Genomic DNA, 20306 nt, shown 5'->3' on the forward strand with positions numbered 1-20306 from the left:
ACGTTTCCCCTGCAAAGTGGCAACGTCCTTGGCAGATCTGGGTGGCAAAGACAGCGCTGGTTAAACTCCCTTTACCTCCTTGCACCTCCTTCTGCTCTTCTCCACATCCTTTTTAAACCGTAATTTAAAAAATTACTGGATTTGCTATTTGGTTGTGACTTCCAAATCTGGAGTATTACGTGGCTGTAATCCAACCGTGTCTGCAATGCTCAAGAAACCGTTTTGAAGGATTTCTCTGCTGTTTCCCTTTTCCCTCTTCCCAAATACCTGTAGTTTTATTCACTCCCCTTCCAGGAAGTCGACCGCAGTCGGTTCACTGCAGCCCCTGCTGTGTTTTGGCACCCTTCACTCTGCTCCACTAATTCTGTGGGGTTTTTTTCTTCTGAAAGGAGGAGGGCAAGAGGGAGATTTCTGACCAACCTTGAGTCATATTCTGCCCAAAGCTCTTTTCCAGAATTTCTGCAGAAGCAGCTCTGTCAACTTGGCCCAAACAGGAGCACTCATCTCCTTCACTGGCTCTGGCACTGTCTCACAAACACTGGTGTTCCTCTTGGCTCCTCCGAGGGGCCGAACGGGATGCTTCCCAAAGAGAGCAACCGAGCCTCTGAAGAAGCCTGCGTAAGTCTGTGGCGACATGCCTGTCTCCATGATTTTTTTATTAGCTCTCAACAAACCACAGCATTTCCTGCCAACATCTAAACAATGATCCCACCCAACGTTGCGGAGCCTGGAGCAGGGACAGTTGCACAGAGGGAATGTTCTGTGGGTGGAATAGCTGCTGGAGGGCTGCCATGGGCAGAGCATCCTCTGAACCACAACATGGCCAAGCTTGCCACGACGCTGAGTTACGTTTTAGCAGTTACAGGAAGAACTTGCTGCCCAGAGACGACTGCTGAGACATTTTCAAACAACTGGGACTTTCCCATGAACACCTCACTGGCTTCCCTTGAAGTCTCGCCCTTCCCTGCCACACCACAGAGGAGTGGAGGGAGCAGAGCCCATCTCCAGGAGTGCTGACGACCTCTCTGCTAATACCAGTAGGGTAAACCAGGCTCTCTGAATGCCCCCCCCAAATCCATCCTGCTCCTTCTACCCCATTTAACAATCTTCCTGACCAGAATGGTGCTTGGTGGGGATCAGCTTCTGGGCCACGTAAACCTGCTGTCATCAGATACCACTGTTGCAAGGGGCGGCACCAAGAGAGGTGGCTCTGGGTTGCCCTCCCAGCTGCAACAGTGAGGCTGCCTACTGCCAAGACTCAAGAGGACGGTGTCCATATGGGCACTGCCATCTGCACAGGGATGTTGGCGAGTACCACCATGGCCAACGGAGGAAGTAACTGCTGATAACTGTGATGGAAGATGCCCCTTAGGCGATGGTGGTGACAAGCATGAAGGTGTTGATCCTGGTGGCAATGATTACACTCGGGATTACTACCAGCAGCACTTTTGTCATCATCACCAGTGTCAGCTTTGCGCTCTTTTCCTCACGCAGAGCCCAGAAGCCAGCACAGCCCAGCACCAGGAATTAACGGGCGAGTTGGACCTCGTCGTGGCCGAGGAGGAGATGAGCTCGTGGTGGGGAGATTCAATCTCTGCCTCAGAAGAGCTCTCAGGGCACACTGCAGGGCTGCGAGCAGGAGGTGGACGTGCCAGGGATTGCAGGTGATCCTGCACACGTCCATACACATTATTTAAGCTCTCTCCTTTCCAAGGAAAAGACCGGCGAGGTGGTTTGTTTGAGATCAGTATTGATACTACTTGCAAAATTAACCCGGGGATTAAAATCGATTTTATTTAATTAACCTGAACGCAACAATCTTTTGTGCACGTTTCAGTCGCGGCAGAGATGTCGGAGCAGGCAGAGGAGGGTGTTGATGTTTAAACTGGCTGGACTGGACTTTTGCCAGTGAGACAAGTACCAAAATCTCTCTGTGGCATCTGGAGAAGATTCCTTAATCTACTTAACCTGTTTCAGGGACAGGCTTCGCCGCCAACAGTGCGGAAGCCACAAGGAGTGGAAAAGCTGGAGTTCCAGAGTGGAGCAGCCCTGCACAGCAGGGCTGGGGCTGGGATTGTGCAGCCACTTTGGGTGTTTCCATATTGCACTGGAAGTGGAAACAGCCCGGGATTTGGAGAACGAAAAGTACTGCAAAGCTGCGTACGTCGCTCTTCCTCCCGCGAACTATATATAGTTCTATATATAGATTTTATATATATAACATGTAGAATGTATAGAAGATATAGAATATGTTCTCTAATATAATGTATAGAATGTATAGAATATAGTCTATATATAGAATATATGGACCTATAGTTCTCTATATAGATTATATATATATAATATTCTATAAGATATAGAATGTATAGTGGTATAGAGTGTATAGAACTATAGCTCTCTATATAGATTATATATATATTCTATTCTATAAGATATAGAATGTCTCGTTCTATATATTAACATAGAAGGCGGTGTAGAAATGTGTCTAAATATTTTATTTATGCACTTCCTATATATCTATATACACACAGGAGTCTCTGCACTCGCGCGGACCTATATACCCATAAAGGCGTTGCGGTATGCACGGAACATCCCCTAACAAGATGGAATTAAATGAACAATAAAATTTGGAAGCGAATACGAAGGGATTAAATAAAACTGCACTTCCGGGAGCTCCGCGGCCCCGGCCCGCTGCGGAGCGGGCACAGCCCGAGCGGGACACCCGGGGGGCCGCCCGGCCCGTCCTCCCGCCCCGGGTGGGGAAGGGAAGGGCGGGCACGGCCGGGCACCGCCGCGCTGCCTCCGGTGCCGCCCCGACCGGGCGGAGCCTGCGCGGGCGGCCGGTCCCGCCCCGGCGGTGCCACGGCCCGGCCCGGCCATGAGGCTGAGGCGGGCGGCCGTGCTGGCGCGGGCCAAGGCCGCCGCGCTCGACGGTGTCCGGCGCCTCAACTGCTGGTGGGCGCCGGGGGGGGGGCGGGCCCGGGCAGGGCGGGCGGCGGGGGGGGGGACTGGCAGGGCTGGGGCTGAGGGGACGGGCAGGGGGCACTGGCAGGGCTGGGGGCACTGGCAGGGCTGGGGGATGGGCAGAGGGCACTGGCAGGGCTGGGGGAACGGGCAGGGCTGGGCCTGGGGGCACTGGCAGGGCTGGGGGCACTGGCAGGGCTGGGGGATGGGCAGAGGGCACTGGCAGGGCTGGGGGAACGGGCAGGGCTGGGCCTGGGGGCACTGGCAGGGCTGGGCCTGGGGGCACTGGCATGGCTGGGCCTGGGGGCACTGGCAGGGCTGGGGGAACGGGCAGGGCTGGGGCTGGGGGCACTGGCAGGGCTGGGGGATGGGCAGGGCTGGGCCTGGGGCCACTGGCAGGGCTGGGCCTGGGGGCACTGGCAGGGCTGGGGGGTGGGCAGAGGGCACTGGCAGGGCTGGGGGATGGGCAGAGGGCACTGTCAGGGCTGGGGCTGGGGGAACAGGCAGGGCTGGGCCTGGGGGCACTGGCAGGGCTGGGGGAATGGGCAGGGCTGGGGCTGGGGGCACTAGCAGGGCTGGGGGATGGGCAGAGGGCACTGGCAGGGCTGGGGCTGGGGGCACTGGCAGGGCTGGGGGAACAACGGGCAGGGCTGGGGCTGGGGGCACTGGCAGGGCTGGGGGATGGGCAGAGGGCACTGGCAGGGCCTGGGGCTGGGGGCACTGGCAGGGCTGGGGGATGGGCAGAGGGCACTGGCAGGGCTGGGGGTGCAGATGACCCGGGAGGGGGAACAACGAGGCCCATGGCAGGATGCTTCAGAGCAGCTTTGGTGGACGGAGGCAGCAGGGGCGCAGGGCCTGGGGCTGGGCAGCCTGGGCATGAGGGCAGCGGGTGGGCAGCTGGGCCGTGCCGTGCTCCCAGTGACCCCCCCCACTCTCCTCCCGCAGGGGCAGCCACCTGACGGATGTAAGTACCGCACAGCCCGCTGCCATCCCGAGGAGGTGCCCCGTGGCTCCCGGCTGCCATCGTTGAGCCCCAGGCCGCATGGTGCCGCCGGACGGAAACCTTGGCGAGGGCTGGCAGCCGGAGCAGGGAGGGGATGGGGTTGAAGGGGAGCTGAGGGAAGCGCAGGCCTGGGTTTGGGCTGGCCTGGTGCCAGCAAACTGCAGTGCTTTTCAGGATTGATTAGCATCTCATTTTTTTTTTAAAAAAAAAAAAAAAGCGTTGCTGTTGTTTCCAGAGAGCGCTTGGAAATTCCTCTCCGAAGCTCTGCACGGACCCGCAGAGAGCAGGACCCTGAGTCCCACCTCATCTGCTTGGGACTCAGGATGGCATACTCCCGTTAGGAGAGGGCTGCCTAGGGCCAGAGGGGTCCCTGCTTGCGTGCCGTGGCTGCAAACTGGCACGGAGGCTGCGGAGTCGCTGGAGCAGAAGAGCGACGTGACGCTGGCTGGTGTCTGCGCTTCCACCGCTGGGCGGAGGGGCTGCTGACTGGGCACGGGCTGTGGCAGCAGATCTGAATTCCTGTTCTTGCTTTTATGGTGCTCGTTTGGGATTTAAATTGCTTTTATTTGTATTTTTTTTCCGAGGGTGTTAACTTGCTGTTTCTGTCTCGTCCTTCCCAGATATCGATATGCCGGGAGTTGCCGAACGTCGAGGTGATCACGCTCAGGTGAATGTCAGGCTGCCAGCCTTGGAGAGGGCAGGGAAATCGCCTTTCTCCTGGGGCTGTGGCTTGGCCCTGGGTTTCTTAACCACCTTTCTGTGGTTGTGTGTCTGAGCTGCCTGGCTCTTTGTGCCCGATTTCCCAAGCAGCAGAGATGCAGAAATGATTGTTCTTCTGCTAGCTTCTCTGCACCTTTCCCTCTCGAGAAAATAATCCTGGTTTTGAGAGCGTTAAAACCTCTTCGGATTGTTGCTCCGTAAGTTCTAGTCCGTAGTTTGGACGGGATCTTCTGGGCCTCTGTATAGGGCTCGTTCGCACGATGCTTGTTGAAATGATTCTGACGTCTCACAAAGCTTTTTGATTCCGTAAGCCTCCCCGCTGTGCTCCCACCTGAAAGGTACGGAGGGAGGGATGGGCTTGGTGGTTTCTGATCCCACCATTCAAGGCCAGGTTGGATGAGGCCCTGAGCAACCTGATCTAGTTGGAGATATCCCTGTTCCTTGCAGGGGGGTTGGACTAGATGACCTTTGAAGGTCCCTTCCAGCCCTAACCATTCTATGATTCTATGATCTCTCTTCAGTTTGAACGGCATCTGGGACCTCGAGCCGCTGAATCGGTGCCAGAACCTGAGCGAACTCTATCTGAGGAAGAACAACATTACAAGCCTAAATGAGCTCTTCTACCTTAAAAACCTACCCCGGCTGAGGGTCCTGTGGCTCTCTGAAAATCCCTGCTGTGGATCGGACCCCCACCGCTACCGGATGACGGTGCTGCGGAACCTACCCAGCCTGCAGAAGCTTGATAACCAAGGTGGGTGTTGGCAGGTAAAGGAGGAGCCCCAGGCCACGGGCAGGGTGAACTGGAAAACAGTGACCTCTTGGTTCTTCTGGTTAAGGTGTCCTTTGACTCTTCCATGACATGGTGGTGGGAAGGCAGTGCTCAGCCAGGTAGGATCTCTTTGAGGGTGAGCACCCCTCTGTGAGATCCACTGTTTCTAAGCTGTTTTCCCCCTTCCCTTCCCTGCAGGGCCAGAGTTAACGCTGGTGGGACTGAGAGCACCTCGTTACAGCTCAGACAGTACCACTAATTAGTGTTTTTTTAGAGCTCTCCTTTGCTGTAGCAAAACATTCTGTAATTGGTTCTGCTGTTGGAAAAAAAAATGAGAAGGTTTTTCTGTCTGGTAGCAGTAATTTGGTGGCTTTCGGAGCCTTCTCCAGAGACAAGAAATAGCAAAGTGTGTCTGCATCCCTCCCTGATTTTTTTCCCACTGGTTACAGCTGCCAGTGCTCTCCCGGGCGGGTTTTTCTGCAGGAGGAGGAGGAGGAGGAAAGCAAAAGGCCGGTACAAAGGCTGATTTTTGGACCAAACCGCTGCGGTGTAGCTCTGCAGTGGTGATACCAGCCCCGTTACAGGTGCCGTCTTCCTGGGCTGCTGGAGTTCATCGCAGCAGCCTTTTGTTTTCATAGAATGGTTAGGGTTGGAAGGGACCTTAAAGATCATTGAGTTCCAACCCCCCTGCCATGGGCAGGGACACCCTCCACTACACCAGGGTGCCCAAAGCCTCATCCAACTTGGCCTTGAACACTTCCAGGGATGGGGCATCTACAACTTCTCTGGGCAACCTGTGCCAGTGCCTCACCACCCTCAATGTAAAAAATTTCTTCCTTAGATCTAATCTAAATCTCCCCTCCTTCAGTTTAAAGCCATTGCGCCATGTCCTGTCACTACACGCCCTTGTCCAAAGTCCCTCTCCAGCTTTCCTGTAGCCCCTTTAGGTACTGGAAGGCTGCAATAAGATCACCCCAGAGCCTTCTCTTCTCCAGGCTGAACAGCCCTAACTCTCTCAGCCTGTCTTCATAGCAGAGGTGCTCCAGCCCTTGAATCATCTTCGTGGCCCTCCTCTGGACTTGTTCCAGTAGCTCCATGTCCTTCTGATTTTGGGGACTCCAGAGCTGAACACAGTATTCTAGGTGGGGTCTCACGAGAGCAGAGCAGAGGGGCAGAATCACTTCCCTTGACCTGCTGGCCACACTTCTTTTGATACGATTTGCTTTCTAGGCTGTCAGTGCACATTGCTGGCTCATGTCTTGGTTTTTGCAGCTGTGACAGAGGAAGAACTGTCCCAGGCCCTGGTTGATGGTGAGGAGATCACGGCCCCGCCAGCCGGGAGGAGCGTAGAGAACAGCTGCCCTGAGTCCACTGAATCCACAACGGAGACCGAGAGTGAACTGCTGAACTTCAGTCTGGAGGAGACAAAGTGAGGGCTTGCTTGTGAGGTGTTAGGATTTCTGGGCTGACCTCTGACATTCCGGGGGCCAGGCCTGCAGCTGGTGCAGATTCCTGTTGTTCCAGTTACCGTGGTGGAGCTGTGCTGCTTTAATAGCACTGGTGGGTCTGGTTCTGTATCTGCAAAACAGGCTCTTCCGTAGGTGGGGGCTGACTCTCAAACGTGTCAGCTGCATGTGCAGACAGAGGGATCCTCTCTGAAGTGGGAGCTCCAGTCCAGCCCTGCTTAGCTCTGCTGCTCCGACACGCTCGGGCGCACGTCGGTGCTGCGGCACGTGCTGTTGGAATGCGGCGTTACACCGTCTGCAGTCCCGGCTGGCATCAAACGTGGGAATCTGTCATCCCAGGTGGAGCTGGGAGCAGACTCCTTGTGGCAGCGTGCTCGTTTACGTTTTAGAGCAGTGAGGCTCCTGCTTGGGAGTTTTGGTGGGGGTGTTGTGGTCTGCAGGCAGAGGTGGTGTGCGAAGAGACGTGCCTTGAGTCCTTCAGCTGGATGCCTCCTGCCTGGTTGCCCATGATTGGAAAGGATTGGCCTGGCAGAGTAAGGTGGTGCCAGCTGGTCAGCGTAACATTTGCTCTTCCTCCCCTTCTTCAGCAAAATCCGAGAGGAGCTTGGTATGTGGCCGGTTCCTGGGGATAAATTTTCCTCCTTTTCACCTCGAGAGATGGACTGTAACCGGAAGAAGGGAGTGAGTATCTTTAAAGACCAAATTGCTTTTTGTCTTTAAGACGTCATGCAACGTAAAGAAAGCCCGACGGGGTTTGTCCTCTCCGTCTGTCTGCGCTGATGGGTCTTGGCTGTTCAGGGGAGAAACGCTGCCCACTGGGTTCAGTGCCATCCCTTCGGTTGGCACGGGAAGGCCAGAGCGAGACCCAGACCGCGTTCTGCCTCACTCTGATGGGAATTACCTGGGATCTCTCTCTTGTTGATGTTCTAAGCACGCTTGAGTTTATTGCTTCGGAGCAGCGTGAGTGCTGCCTGGCCTTTGGGAAGAGAAAACGTTAAAGGAGGGGAAATGGCCATAGGTTGCAGCTGGGGAGGTTCAGGCTGGATGTTGGGAAAAAAAATTTCCCTAGAAGGACAGTTACTCATAGAGGCTGTGGAATCTCTCCCTGGAGTTTTTCAAGCTGTGGTTTGACAGAGCCGTGGTCTGGTGTTGGCAGTAGTCCTGCATCAGTGGGAGGCTGGGCTGGGGACCTTCAAGGGTTCCTTCCAGCTTGTGCTTTCACAGTTCTACCAGCTCTTCTTCCCCATCAGATCAGAGGGTTCCTGTCCTTTCCCATCCTACGTGCAGTCACGCTGGAGAGAGAGGGCGGCTGCTCTTGAATGCGCCTTTCCTTCCAGAAGCTGGTTGGGAGGGTGGCCGGGAGCCAGAGGGGCATGTGGGCAGTCTGGGCAGGGCTGGGCAGACGGGTTGGTCCTGAATTCCAGTTAGCCACATGCAGTTCCTGCCCATGTTTGCCCCGAGGGCTTGGTTGATCTGTCGCTGTAGCTGCAAACCGCTGCTGGTGGTGGTGGAGTTCCTAGAAGGAGCAGTTCTGTGAAAATCAAATGTCCTTTTCTGGGCTGACGTTAACATGCTTGGAGCGAGTCCAGAGGAGGCCACAAAGATGATCCAAAGGCTGGAGCACCTATCCTATGAAGGCAGGCTGAGAGAGTTGAGGCTGTTCAGCCTGGAGAAGAGAAGGCTCTGGGGAGACCTTCCAGCAGCCTTCCAGTACCTAAAGGGGCTACAAGAAAGCTGGAGAGGGGCTTTGGACAAGAGCGTGTATGACAGGACACGGGGCAATGGCTTTGGGGAGATTTAGATTGGATCTAAGGAAGAAATTTTTCCCTCTGAGGGTGGTGAGGCACTGGCACAGGTTGCCCAGAGAAGCTGTGGCTGCCCCATCCCTGGAAGTGTTCAAGGCCAGGTTGGATGAGGCTTTGAGCAACCTGGTGTAGTGGAGGGTGTCCCTGCCCATGGCAGGCGGGTTGGAACTGGGTGTTCTTTGAGGTCCCTTCCAACCCAAGCCATTCTGTGATTCCATGATTCTATGCTTGTCTAAAGCAATGTCTGTCTCATCCCGACAGAACAACGTCCTGAATGCCATCCTGCTTCTCACGAAGGAACTGGACCTGGAGGGTCTGGAGATTGTCCAGCAGACGGTGGGGAGGAGGCTCCAGGCCTTTCGGAAGAAGGAGCTGCAGGAGGAGTGACGGTGCCCATTCCAAACCTCCCTGGAGCACCAGCCAGCCCCAGACCCGCAGTGCCATTCTTCCCTTCCGGAGGGGCTGGGACAGGGTGCTGCTGGCTGCCCCTGTAGCTCCTGACATCACCCCTGGCTGTGCACACCGTGCCGGGGCTGGCAGCGCTGGCAGTGCCCGATCTGGCTCTTGGGAGCTTTCCTGCTGGCGTAGCAGGCTCCGGTAACGTTTCCATCTCACGTTGTGTCGCTGGGGCTGGGTGATGGGAGCTGCAGGGGACTCGGCAAAAGCGAGCAGGGCTGCGGTGAGAGGTGCTGCTGTGCCACGCCATGGAAGGGGGACGGAAAAGCCTGCGGAAACGTCACCGTCGGTGGCTTCCTGGCAGGCTGACCGTTGCCCAGCTGCCAGTTTCGTGCAGCAGCCTCCGAAGGCAGCTTCTGCCACAAGGATCTGGGAAGTCTGTCTGGGAGACGCTGCCCGAAACGAGCGCCGAGAAGCGTCCGGTGCAGATCGTGAAGGTCGATGTCAAATCCTTGATTTGTCTTCGACTCCTGACTTCTTCTGGTCCGCGTGCAGCGCCTCGAGGTGGCGGTCAGGCGGCCCAGAGGAAGGCTGGGGGCAGCCCAGGTGAGACGGAAATGACTCCTGGATCCTGAGTGCTCGGCTGTACGCTCACCCCACGTGTCCCTGCAGGCATTAGAGCAGCTTAAGGAAACTCCAAGGTCAGAGTAAAAAGCCCCTGCTGGGAGGAAAGCCGAGCGTCGCTGTCCGTTTAACTGAAAAAGAAAAAAAAAAGTGTTTACTAAGCTCTTGTAGAGCTGTTAGATCCGAACTAAACCGTGGTGACATCCCAAATAAAAGCAGTTATCCCTCTAGGATGCCTAAATCGTGGCTGGGGTCCAGCAACCATAGTGAGAACTGACTCCCCGCTCTCCCTCTTTGTAGGGGTGTCCCATCCTGCGCGGGCCGTGTCGTGCTGCCGGGAGGGAACGCTCCTCGGGGATGGTGGCAGCTCTGTGTCCGCATGTTTACTTGACTTTCATGGGAAGGGACATGGCTTGACCCTCATCACTTGGGTGAAGATTCCTGATGCCTTTAACTCCTCCAATGACCCAGCTCTTGCCTTCTGCGTTAAACCCCCTCGTGCCAAGGGCAAGCCCTCTCCCAGGCTGTCTCCGCAGCCTGCTCGGTGGCAGAAGTCGCGCCCGTCCGCGTTGGGCAACAGGGGAGCTGCCCTTGGGGTGTGCCGATCCCCCTGGCATCTCTGGGAGGAGAGCGATGGAAGCAAGCGTCATAAGCGTGTCATCGAGGCTCGTTCGTGGTGAAGGTGGTTAATGGAGCAATCGCCGCGGCCGGAGGCTGCCCTGGCACCATTCCTCCTTTCTCCACCGGAGAAGTTTGGGCTGTTAATCCCCCGAGCGGCGCAGAGCTTGCCGCCTACGTGCCGCGCTTGTCATACTTGGCCGGTGCCGGTGCTCCTGCTGCCAGGCAAGCTGCCCTCCGTGCTCCCGCCCGCTCCTTCCAGGGTGACCCAGGGGCATCCCGCTCGCTCTCAGCCCGGCCCGAGGGGATGCTCACCCCTTCAACTCATGCCTCTGCGCTCCGGGGACCTGGCAGCCTGCCCTGCCCTGCACGACGCTCGTGGCTTTTTGCTCCATCGCTTTGGGGATGGACGGAAGCCAGGGCTGGGCTGGATGTGCCGGGGAGCCGGGGTGCGCAGTCACCACGTCCCCTCCTGCTCGTCCTGGCACGACACGGGGCGCCTACCCGCCATGGGATGTTAGGATTGTGCCTCTCTGTCTTCCCCCTAGGAATCTGGCATTCCAAGCTTTTTTCTTTTGGGACGGTTGGACTGGATGATCTCTAAGGTCTTTTCCAACCTAGAAAATCTATGAAACGAGGCGTTAGGGCTGCAGTGACCCCTGTCCCCAAGTGCATCCAAGTGTGCAGCTGGTCTGAGTGTGGGGACACCCCCCTACACCATTCACACCCGAAACCCGGGTGCTGGAGGGCTGCGGTGCCGTGCCAGCCCCTCCGCTGCCCACCCTGCTGCCGAGAGCACCAGGCTGGAGAGGAGCTGAACACCCAGGGCCCGCAGCTGCGCCCGGGCACGAGGCTCCAACCGGGCTACGGTACAACCGCGGGGCTTTTCGGCGTGACCCGCTTTCGTCCTGACATGCCTCAACGGGCACTATCGAGCGGCGAGGGCAGACGTTTTCCCAGTGTGGAAAACGCCGGCGGCTGCCTGCCCGTGGGCGCGGGTCCAGCGCAGCTCACGTTCAGAGCATCCGTGGGCATTCTCGGGAGGCTGATGGTGAGCCAGGCGTGCGGGACCACTGCAGCGCAGGGGTCTGCGGCTGGTGGGTCTTGCTTGGGAGCTGGATGGGGCTCCTCGAAGGAGCCCACCGGCTCTGGAGGAGCAGCCAGGGCTCTGCCTGGGGTCCCCAGAGCAGATACTCGCTGAGGAAGAGCAGCGATGCTGCTTCCATCAGCAAGGAAAACACTATTTCTCCGCGCATCCAGCTCTGGCAGGGAAGATGCAATAATTATCATCTTCATCCCGAGACTAAAACAACGTGGCCAGCTCGGGGAAAAGCACTGAAATCAAAGGGGACTCATTGCTTGGAGACGACTCCATAGGGAGGGAAAAATAACGGTGCCTTGGCCCCCAAAAGACTCATGTGTCCTGGTGCTGACGATGTCCCAGAGGCTGTAGCCGTCAGCCGAAAGCCCCAGGAGGAAAGTGGCCTGGGAAAGGGGCTCCGGGTGGCCGTCTGGCAGCGGCGGAGCGCGGCCAAGCCCGAGCGCTGCACGCGGGAGCCGGGGCGCTTGGCAGCCACCCCGAGAAACCGCCGGAACAAACAAACGCCGTGCCGTGATAAATCACTCCGGCGCTTTCTTTGAAGGTGGGAACCAAAACGATGGAGCAGCGATGTCGCTCCGGGATTGCCAAATCCGCCCGCAGAGAGATGCTGACCTTGCACCCGCCGCGGCCCGGCCAGGGCCTCTCCCAGGCTTTCAGGACACACGATGCAGGGAAACATCCTGACCTGGCGTTAATCCGGCTCTGGCAAACAGTCTGGCATGGCTCATCCCCATCCTAAGCCCAGGTTTGCCCCCCCCCTTCCCTCCCCGCCGGGACTCGGCGCGCAATGACCACTCTCCGGCGCAGCGGGTTTGGCTCCAGCGGGTTTTATCTCTAGAGGAGGAGAGCAGCACCGCCAACAGTACAAGATTTGGGAGGGGGTGGGCACGGAGCAGCGGTGAGATGATGGGCACGGCCCCGTTGGCAGCATCCGGGGCCGGTGGCAGCCAAGCATCATGCAAGGTGACTGGGGGTAAAAGGGGCTCGCCGGGACCGGTGCTCTGCGCTGAGCCCTCCACACTCCCCACGGGAGGATGGAGCTTTTCCGGGGCTCACAGAGCAGCCGAAAGCCCCCCGGGTCCATCCCCTGCCCGCTGCGGGACAGTGCCCCGTCCTCCTCGGCTCCCCTCCCGCACGCGACTAAAAGCAGCAGTTGGCTCAGGCGGTCAAGCCGCTCAATAGGGAATCAAGATATCCCATCATTAAATAATAGGAATAAACTATTAAGGGAAAATTAAGGGTCTGGGCTGTGCAGCTGGGCTCTAGCAACACCTCTTCTCTGCATCTGCACAGGGACCAGACCCTGCACCAACGATTCGGGGCAGGATTGTGCTGGTTTGGGAGCCGGGACCAGGCTCTGCCTGCTTTAAGGGGTTGATGGCGAAGCTACAGGTGAGAACACGGGGGACCTGGTGCTCCCCGAGCAGCACGTGGGGATGGAGAGGACCTGGAGGTTGAGGGGGGGGACGACTACGGCTCAGGCTGGTGGGACTAGAAGCCCTTCTCGATGCTGAGCGTGCGGCGGGTGACGTGCTCCATCGTCCCCGAGATGTACTCGGTCAAGCTGATCTGGTAGTTGGCCAACATCTTCAGCATCAGCCGCAGGTTCAGCCACCACTGCTCCTGGGGCAGCCTGTGCCTGTGCAGGGGGACAACAGCTCTGGAGTGGCCCCAGGGACAACCCGAGAAGGTCCCTCTGGGACCTGGCGAACCGCCGGGGCACGGGGACTTACTCAAAATCGGTGACTTTCTTGAGCTCCGTCACCGGGCTGAAGGCCACCACCTTCTTCCTCAGCCCGATCACACAGGCAGAGTCTCCCGAGTTGGCAAACACGCGTCCTGGGAAGGGGACACAACCGGCCGTGGCCACTGGGTAGCCAAGCCCAGAGCAGCAGAGGCTGCCGAGTGCCACCAGCCTCTTCCCACCCCACCACAGGACCCCCAGCCCTCGGCTCACCTTTGCGGTAGACCTCCTGCAGCTTCTCCGACATCCACAGCACCGCCTTCACTCCCAGCTTGGTCCCGTAGTTGCGGTCAAAGGGGGTCGGGGCTCCTCCCTGGGGACAAAGAAATGACGGCGTCGAACCCGCCCGGCTCTCAGGGACAGCGGTGGCCCACGTTGCCCTCACCCCTCTACCTGCTGGAGGTGGCCCAGGACGTTAATCCTGCAGTCGAAGATGCCTTTGCCCTCGGAGGAGTAGAGGTTGTAGAGGAACTCGGTGGTGTAGTGCTCGTGGCACTTCTCGTTGCTGGGGGAGCAGAGAGAAGAAGTGGGGGGGCTGCTCCTCGACCTGGCAGCCCCAGGGGGTCCCTCCATGCTCCCCTAACCACTTTTTTTGGCCAAGTTTTTCAGCGAGCGTCCCCAGGAGTCCCCAACTCACCGTAGCACCAGCCCTCTCTGGATATCCGTCTTCATTTTGTCGGTCAAGTGCTCCACGTTGGCCTGCAAGACAAAGGCCAGGATGCCAGCGGTGCCCCATGTCCTCTGCAGCCATCCCAGGTCCCTCTGGTCCTCTTGTTTGGACCCAAGTGCCACTAACATCACCCAGCAGCTTCACGGGGCTTGGCTGGATCCCTCCCTTTCCTGGTTTTCCTTCTTATTTTACCCAACCGATGCTGCCAGAAAGCAGCTCCTGCCCCGCTCACCTTCAGGTCGTGGATGGTGAAGGGATCTTCATAGACGTAGGCGGCGTCAGCGCCCACCGCGATGCCAGTGACGGTCGACAGGTACCCGCAGTAGCCCCCCATCGTCTCCACGATGAAGACGCGGCGCTTGGTGCCCGACGCCGACTGCTTGATGCGGTCACAGCTCTGTGCCGGGAGAAAGAGGAGTCACACCAGGAAAACCCACCTGGGATGGGATGCTTGTTCCTTCCCCACACATCATCCCAAAACATAGATGCACAGAATGGTTTGGGTTGGAAGGGACCTCAAAGATCATCCAGTTCCAACCCCCCCGCCATGGGCAGGGACACCCTCCACTACACCAGGTTGCCCAAAGCCTCATCCAACCTGGCCTTGAAGACGATGGGACCTGATGGAGTGGGACAGCCCTGTGAGCTTCCCCCTCAAACCCTGTCCCTCACCTCCATGGCCGCGTTGACGGCCGTGTCGGAGCCCAGGCTGAAGTCGGTCCCGGGCACGTTGTTGCTGATGGTGGCGGGGATGACGCACATGATGATGCAAAGCTCCTCGTACTGCCCGCGGGCCTCCACCAGCTGCAGCACCCCCTCGTACGCCTGCAAACAGCCAAGGGCTGGGGAGATTCCGGCCCCGGAGCCGGATCCGCATCCTGGCCCAGGGTGCCTGCACCACTTGGGATGCTGACAGCCCACCCCGACCCCCACCGAAACAGGGCTGGGGGTTCCCCCGCACCTCGAAGCCCCCGATGACCAGCAGCCCCTGGATGTTGAACTTCCGCACGTTCTCCACGATCTTTTCCATGCAGGTCTTGGGCAGCGTCCTGCGGCGGGGAGGAGAGGGGAGACGGTGGGGTGAGGACAAGGGGTCCCCGCAATCCCTGGGGACAACAACGTCCCCTCTGCTCCATCCACCTCCCCGGGGCTGTGCTTACCGCTTGGTGCCCAGCATGGACCCGCCGCGTCCCAGCCAGCCTGCCACGTCGTGCCAGCCCACCTCGCGGACCTGCAAGCAGCAGCGCTCGGTTTTGGGGTGGGGGGAGCAGCCCACTACCCCCTCCAAGCCCAAACCCACCCCACCTTGGGAAACCCACAGCACCCGGCTCGCCATTCCTCTTACCTGCCCCTTGGACAAGCCCTCGAAGCCGTCGCTCACCACGTAGACGGTGTGTCCCTGGCAGATGCCGATCCGCACGGCCGACCGGACGGCAGCGTTCATGCCGGCGGCGGGGGCACCCACGTTCAGGATGGCCAGGCTGAAGGGGCTCTGCGGGGACCGGGGTGGGGATGGCGTGTGGGTGCGTGCGTCCCCAAGACGGGGATGGTGTCCCCTGCTGCTCCCCGGCCCTCCTCACCTTCTCCTGCGCCGGCTTCTGGTGCGCCAACAGCTTGTAGATGTTCCAGTTGTTCTCAAAGCTCCTGCAAGGACAAGGTGACGTGGCCCCCAGGAGCGCTTGGACCCCGGGGTGCGGCAAGGGGACACCCTCCTCCACCCGGGGAGAAGCCCCCACCCCAGCACGCCCCACAGAGATGTTTTCCCCCATCCTGCTCCAAGCTCCTCACCTCCCCCGGAGCTGGATGGCCTCCTCGAACCTCTTCTCATCCATGGCCTTCTGCACGTCCTTCGTCTTGGGCAGGGAGAGACGCAACACTGTGACACCCACGCCAGCAGGGATGGGAGTGGGACCCCCACCCAGCGGGCTGGCGTTGCCCAAAACCACTACTAGTGGTGTTGCTACTCACCACCTGGACGCACTCCATGAGCGGCAGCCGAACCGACTGGTTCCCCGAGAGGCTCACCACGCAGGCGGGAGTGTCCGGCGTGGCCTCCAGCAACGCCATCACCGCCTCCATCCCCATCTTGCTGCTCTGCGATGGCAAAGGGGCACCCGCCGCCGCGTCACGCCGGGGCCACCCGGGGTTGGGATGCTCCCCCTGGGCTTGGAAACCGGGCGGCCACCCCATTTACAGCCAGAGAGCTGCTGGGTTGACTTAAAAAACCCACGAAATTTGCAGCAAACGAGGCGAAACGGGCACACGGCTCTGCCCGGTGCCCGCAGGGACCCTCTGAGCCTCATCCCACCCGGAAAATCCTTTACAACGGGCAGAGGGAAGGCGGGAGCGGGGTTCCCCAGCTGCCCGCTCCTTCCCGCAAGGTGACCCCCCCACCACCATCTCCCCGTGCCCCTGCCCCAGACCTACCAGGACGCGGTCAAAGGCTGATGGGGTCCCTCCGCGCTGCACGTGGCCGAGGACAGTGACCCGCGTGTCGAAGCCCAAGCGTTGCACCACCAGCTACGGAGCGGGAGAGGACGTCACGCCGGGGAGCCGCCGGCTGCCGGAACGCGTGCCGGAGCGAACACTTACGTCCTTCACGTAGTTGGAGGAGATGGGTTTGCCGCTGCGGTCGATGGCGCCTTCGGCGATGATGATGATGTTGAGCCGCGAGCCCCTGCTGCGCGTCTGGCGCGCGGGGAGGGAAACGCCAGCGGCGGCTTAGCCAAAACTCACCGGTGGCCGAGCCCGAGCATCCTTCCCCCGCCGCCGGCACGGAACCGGAGCCACCCCCCCGGGGCGGCCGAGCCCCCGAGCCAGCGCTGCCCCTGGCACGCCAGGGCTGGATTTGCGCTCGGCTGAGTGCCCCGGCGCACAGGGACAATGGCGGGAGCTCCCGAAGCTTCGCAGGGGCCGGGCGCCGGGCGCGGGGCTCAGCCCGGATTCCTGCGGGGAATCTCCAGGGGAAAAAAAAGGGGGATGGGAAGGGATGGGATGGGATGAACCCCCCCCTCCAGCTCACCTCCCCGAGCCTCTCGCACATGAGGTCCTCCCAGCCGTCTTCCGGAGGGGATTCGGGGATGAAGAGCCAGTCGGCACCCGAGGCCAAGCCGGACACCAGTGCCAGGTACCTGCGGGGACGTGGCGGTGGCAGCACCAGCACCATCAGCCCCAAAATACGGCGTCTCATCCCGCTAACGAGCTTCCCCACCCACCAGGGCTTACCCGCAGTGGCGGCCCATCACCTCCAGCACGAACGTCCGCTGGTGGCTGCAAGGACACGGGTGGGAGGAGGAGAAGGAGGATGAGGAGGGTGGGTGCGATGCCACGGGGTGGGCTGGCACCTAGCACCCAGCTCCCGGCCTGCTCACCTCTGCGCCGTGGTGGTGATGGCGTCGATCACCTCCATGATGCGGTGCAGTGCCGAGTCGGTGCCGATGGTCATGTCAGTGCCGCAGAAGTCGTTGTCGATGGAACCCACCAGCCCCACGATGTTCAGGCGGCAGTTCTCCCGCGCCATCTCCTTGCTGATCTGCCCTGTGGGGTGGGGGGGACGGGATGGGATGGCCGCGCCACCCGTTATTTTAGGGTGCTCCTGTCCCCCACCCCAGCATCTGGCCGGATCCTGCAGAGCAGTGGAGGAGCCCAACCCTCCCTGGTGATCATAGCCATGGGGTGGACCTCTGGACCTCAGCGCCCCTTGAATGCTTTCACTCTTCCCACCCAAAGATTTTGGGGATGAGTCGGGGGGGGGTTGGTTCACGCACCCTCCTGGACCAGCTCGTCCAGCAGCCCGCTCCACTCGGAGCGGAAGATGTCAGCGCCCGTCAAGCTGCCGTCGCCGCCGATGACGCAGAGGTTGGTGATGCTGTGCTCCACCAGGTTCCGGGCGGCCCGCAGCCGGCCCGCGCGGGTGGTGAAGGCTTTGCAGCGGGCGCTGCCGATCACCGTCCCACCCTGGAGAGATAAGGGTGGGGGGGGACGTAGCTGGCCACGCAGTTTTGGGGGAGGTGGGATTTGGGGGGTCTCCCGACTCCACCGGTGATCCTCACCAGCTGGATGATGTTGGAGACGCTGAGCCAGTTGGCTTGCTTGATGTTGTCTCCCCCCTCCACCAGCCCCTCGTAGCCCTGCAGAGAAGTGGGGGGGAGGAGGTGAGGGGTGCCCTGGCACGGGGTGGGGGGGTGGTTCCTCGCCACCTGTGGTGGGGAGCAGTGGGGGGACCCCAACCTCGTAGATGAGGAAGACCTTGGCTCCCACGTATATCCCCATGCGGGTGACGGCGCGGATGGCGGCGTTCATCCCTGGAAAGGCGAGACGCGAGTCGGGGTGGGCCCGAGGGACCCCGCGCCCCAGAGGGGACCCGATCCTGTAGGTGACCTCTAAGTGTCCCCTCGGGGGGGAGGGGGTGGGGGCACCCACGCAGGCAGGGACCGGGGGAACTCGGTGCACGAGTGGGAGCTGGAGATGAGCAACCGCCCGAGAGCGAGACGAAGAAACGGTGGCTTATCCCCGGGAGAGGGGGGGTCCTACCGTGGGGGGTTCCCCCGTGGGGATCCCCCCGTGGGGCCGGGACCTCCCCCCGGCGGGTGCTCCGGGGGTGATGGGGATGGGGGAGCCCCGCGGGCGGGACGCACCGACCCTTCCCCCGCGGGGGGAAGACGGGAGGGGGGTGTCCGCCCCTCCCCGCTCCCCCACCCCGGGCTCCCGGGAAGGAGCGCGGGCCGCAGCCCCGAGGCCCCGCGGACGGACTCCGGCCCCGCCGCGCCCGCGGGACCGGCCGGCCACGGACCCGCAGCGACCCGCGGGGCGGAACCGGGGCCGAGCCGCAGCCCCGCTCCCGCCCGGCCCCACCTTGCGCGTCGCCGCCGCTGGTGAGGACGGCGATGGCCATGCCGGCCCCCGCCATCCGCAGCCGCTTCAGCTCCGCCGCCGCCATCGCTGCGCTCCCGGCACCGGCGCCGCCGGCCACGCCCCCGCGGAGACGCGCCTGGCCGCCGGCCACGCCCCCTCCCGCGGAGACCACGCCCCCTCCTGCGCGGCCACGCCCCCTCCCGTGCGACCACGCCCCCTCCCCGCCGAGGCCACGCCTTCTCCTGCTCGGCCACGCCTCCTCCCCGCTGAGGCCACGCCCCCTCCCGCGGAGACCACGCCCCCTCCTGCGCGGCCACGCCCCCTCCCGTGCGACCACGCCCCCTCCCCGCCGAGGCCACGCCTTCTCCTGCTCGGCCACGCCTCCTCCCCGCTGAGGCCACGCCCCCTCCTGCGCGGCCACGCCCCCTCCTGCGGCCGTGGCGCGCCAGGCCGCGCCATGCTGTCCGGTATCGTGCCATACCGTGCCATGCCATGCCGTGCCATACCGTACCGTACTGTGCCGTGCCATACCGTGCCGTGCTGTCCCGTACCGTGTCGTGCCATGCTGTACCATGCCGTGCCGTGCCATTCCATGCCGTACCGTGCTATGCCATGCCATGTCGTACCGTGCCGTGCCATGCCACACTGTACCGTACCGCGTCATAGTGTACCGTGCCATGCCATACCATACTGTACCATGCTGTACCATGCCGTGCCGTGCCATACCATACCGTGCCGTACCGTGCCATCCCGTACCGTGCCATACCGTATCATGCCGTACCATGCCATGCCGTACCGCACCGTACCGCACGGTACTGTGCCATAACATACTGTGCCATACTGTACCGTGCTGTACCGTGCCATGCCGTACTGTGCCATACTGTACCATGCCATGCCGTACCGTACCATGCCATGCCATACCATGCTGTTGAGTACCGTGCCGTGCCGCGCCGTGCCATGCTGTGCCATACCATGCCATGCCATGCCATACCGTGCCATGCCATGCTGTGCTGTACCATGCCATACTGTGCTGTGCCACACCGTGCCATGCCGTGCCATACCATGCTGTGCCATACCGTACCGTGCCTTACCGTACTATATGGTGCCATACGGCGCCACACATACAGCGCTACACCGCGCCATGCCGTGCTGTACTGTGGCGTGGCAGGTGGTGCAGTGCTGGTATGTGCCGCCCCAGGCTGTGCCAGCGGGGCGAGCTGCGTATTTCACTATAAATTTTATCTATTTTTTTTAACGTTTAATCCCTTTTAGGTATGATTAAAGCCACGGAGTGAGCCCAGCCAGGGGTTTGTGGGTCGCAGCCCGTTGCGGGGGCTGCAGGGGTGCTGTATCCCGAGGGTTGCATCCTGCCCGGGATGGCGATCCCGTCGCACCAGCGCTTGCGGAACCGCGGGCTCTGGGTGCCCGCCCCGGGCCCCGGTGGGTGCAGCGCGGTGCTGCGAGGCTGCTCCCCTCCATCTCTCCCTTCTCCTCCTGGAGTCGTATCCCACCCCTGTGTCCCCGCTGGCCCCCTGCATCACCCAGGCAGACAGGGAAGAGGGTCCCTGCCC

General features: G+C 60.7%; 3 protein-coding genes across 4 annotated transcripts; 1 reads left to right on the top strand and 2 right to left on the bottom strand.

The window, feature by feature from the left end:
• Positions 1-2878: 2878 nt before the first annotated feature.
• On the top strand, positions 2879-9860 carry CFAP410 (cilia and flagella associated protein 410). Its single transcript, XM_086618429.1, has 7 exons — positions 2879-2955; positions 3910-3928; positions 4588-4634; positions 5209-5438; positions 6729-6885; positions 7510-7603; positions 8989-9860. Exons 1-7 carry the CDS (start codon positions 2879-2881, stop codon positions 9112-9114), a joined length of 750 nt encoding a protein of 249 aa, XP_086474555.1. The 3' UTR covers positions 9115-9860.
• A 3043-nt stretch (positions 9861-12903) lies between these two features.
• Positions 12904-18820, bottom strand: PFKL (phosphofructokinase, liver type). 2 transcript variants are annotated; one of them, XM_086618730.1, is made up of 22 exons: positions 18736-18820; positions 18112-18185; positions 17934-18011; positions 17649-17838; positions 17253-17418; positions 17107-17151; positions 16904-17012; positions 16474-16569; positions 16309-16401; positions 15850-15975; positions 15670-15734; positions 15462-15525; positions 15227-15373; positions 15042-15112; positions 14843-14930; positions 14554-14706; positions 14114-14278; positions 13849-13910; positions 13605-13716; positions 13425-13524; positions 13201-13306; positions 12904-13125 (listed from the first exon to the last, which is right to left on the bottom strand). In XM_086618730.1, exons 1-22 carry the CDS (start codon positions 18818-18820, stop codon positions 12945-12947), a joined length of 2376 nt encoding a protein of 791 aa, XP_086474856.1. In that variant the 3' UTR covers positions 12904-12944. The 2 variants fall into 2 exon arrangements, with proteins under 2 accessions (XP_086474856.1, XP_086474857.1); XM_086618731.1 differs by having other exon boundaries at positions 12929-13106.
• Positions 18821-19255: 435 nt separating this feature from the next.
• LOC147528046 (uncharacterized) lies at positions 19256-19878 on the bottom strand (the record flags this gene model as incomplete). Its single annotated transcript, XM_086618596.1, is given in 2 exon segments — positions 19256-19719; positions 19722-19878. Coding segments are annotated over 2 exon segments (621 nt in total), but the record flags the coding sequence as incomplete, so codon positions are not given.
• Positions 19879-20306: the final 428 nt, after the last annotated feature.

Source organism: Tauraco erythrolophus, chromosome 11, assembly GCF_009769465.1.
Source record: "Tauraco erythrolophus isolate bTauEry1 chromosome 11, bTauEry1.pri, whole genome shotgun sequence".
Taxonomy (NCBI): Eukaryota; Metazoa; Chordata; class Aves; order Musophagiformes; family Musophagidae; genus Tauraco; species Tauraco erythrolophus.

Excerpts from the sequence above, each read along its gene's own strand:
- CFAP410 (XM_086618429.1), top strand. The coding sequence starts at position 2,879 with ATGAGGCTGAGGCGGGCGGCCGTGCTGGCGCGGGCCAAGGCCGCCGCG. Across the intron at positions 5,439-6,728 it reads GCAGAAGCTTGATAACCAAG|CTGTGACAGAGGAAGAACTG; the intron begins GTGGGTGTTGGC and ends TGGTTTTTGCAG. Across the intron at positions 7,604-8,988 it reads ACTGTAACCGGAAGAAGGGA|AACAACGTCCTGAATGCCAT; the intron begins GTGAGTATCTTT and ends TCATCCCGACAG.
- PFKL (XM_086618730.1), bottom strand. The coding sequence starts at position 18,820 with ATGGCGGCGGCGGAGCTGAAGCGGCTGCGGATGGCGGGGGCCGGCATG. Across the intron at positions 17,152-17,252 it reads ATCACCACCACGGCGCAGAG|CCACCAGCGGACGTTCGTGC; the intron begins GTGAGCAGGCCG and ends GTGTCCTTGCAG. Across the intron at positions 14,707-14,842 it reads TGGTCATCGGGGGCTTCGAG|GCGTACGAGGGGGTGCTGCA; the intron begins GTGCGGGGGAAC and ends GGCTGTTTGCAG.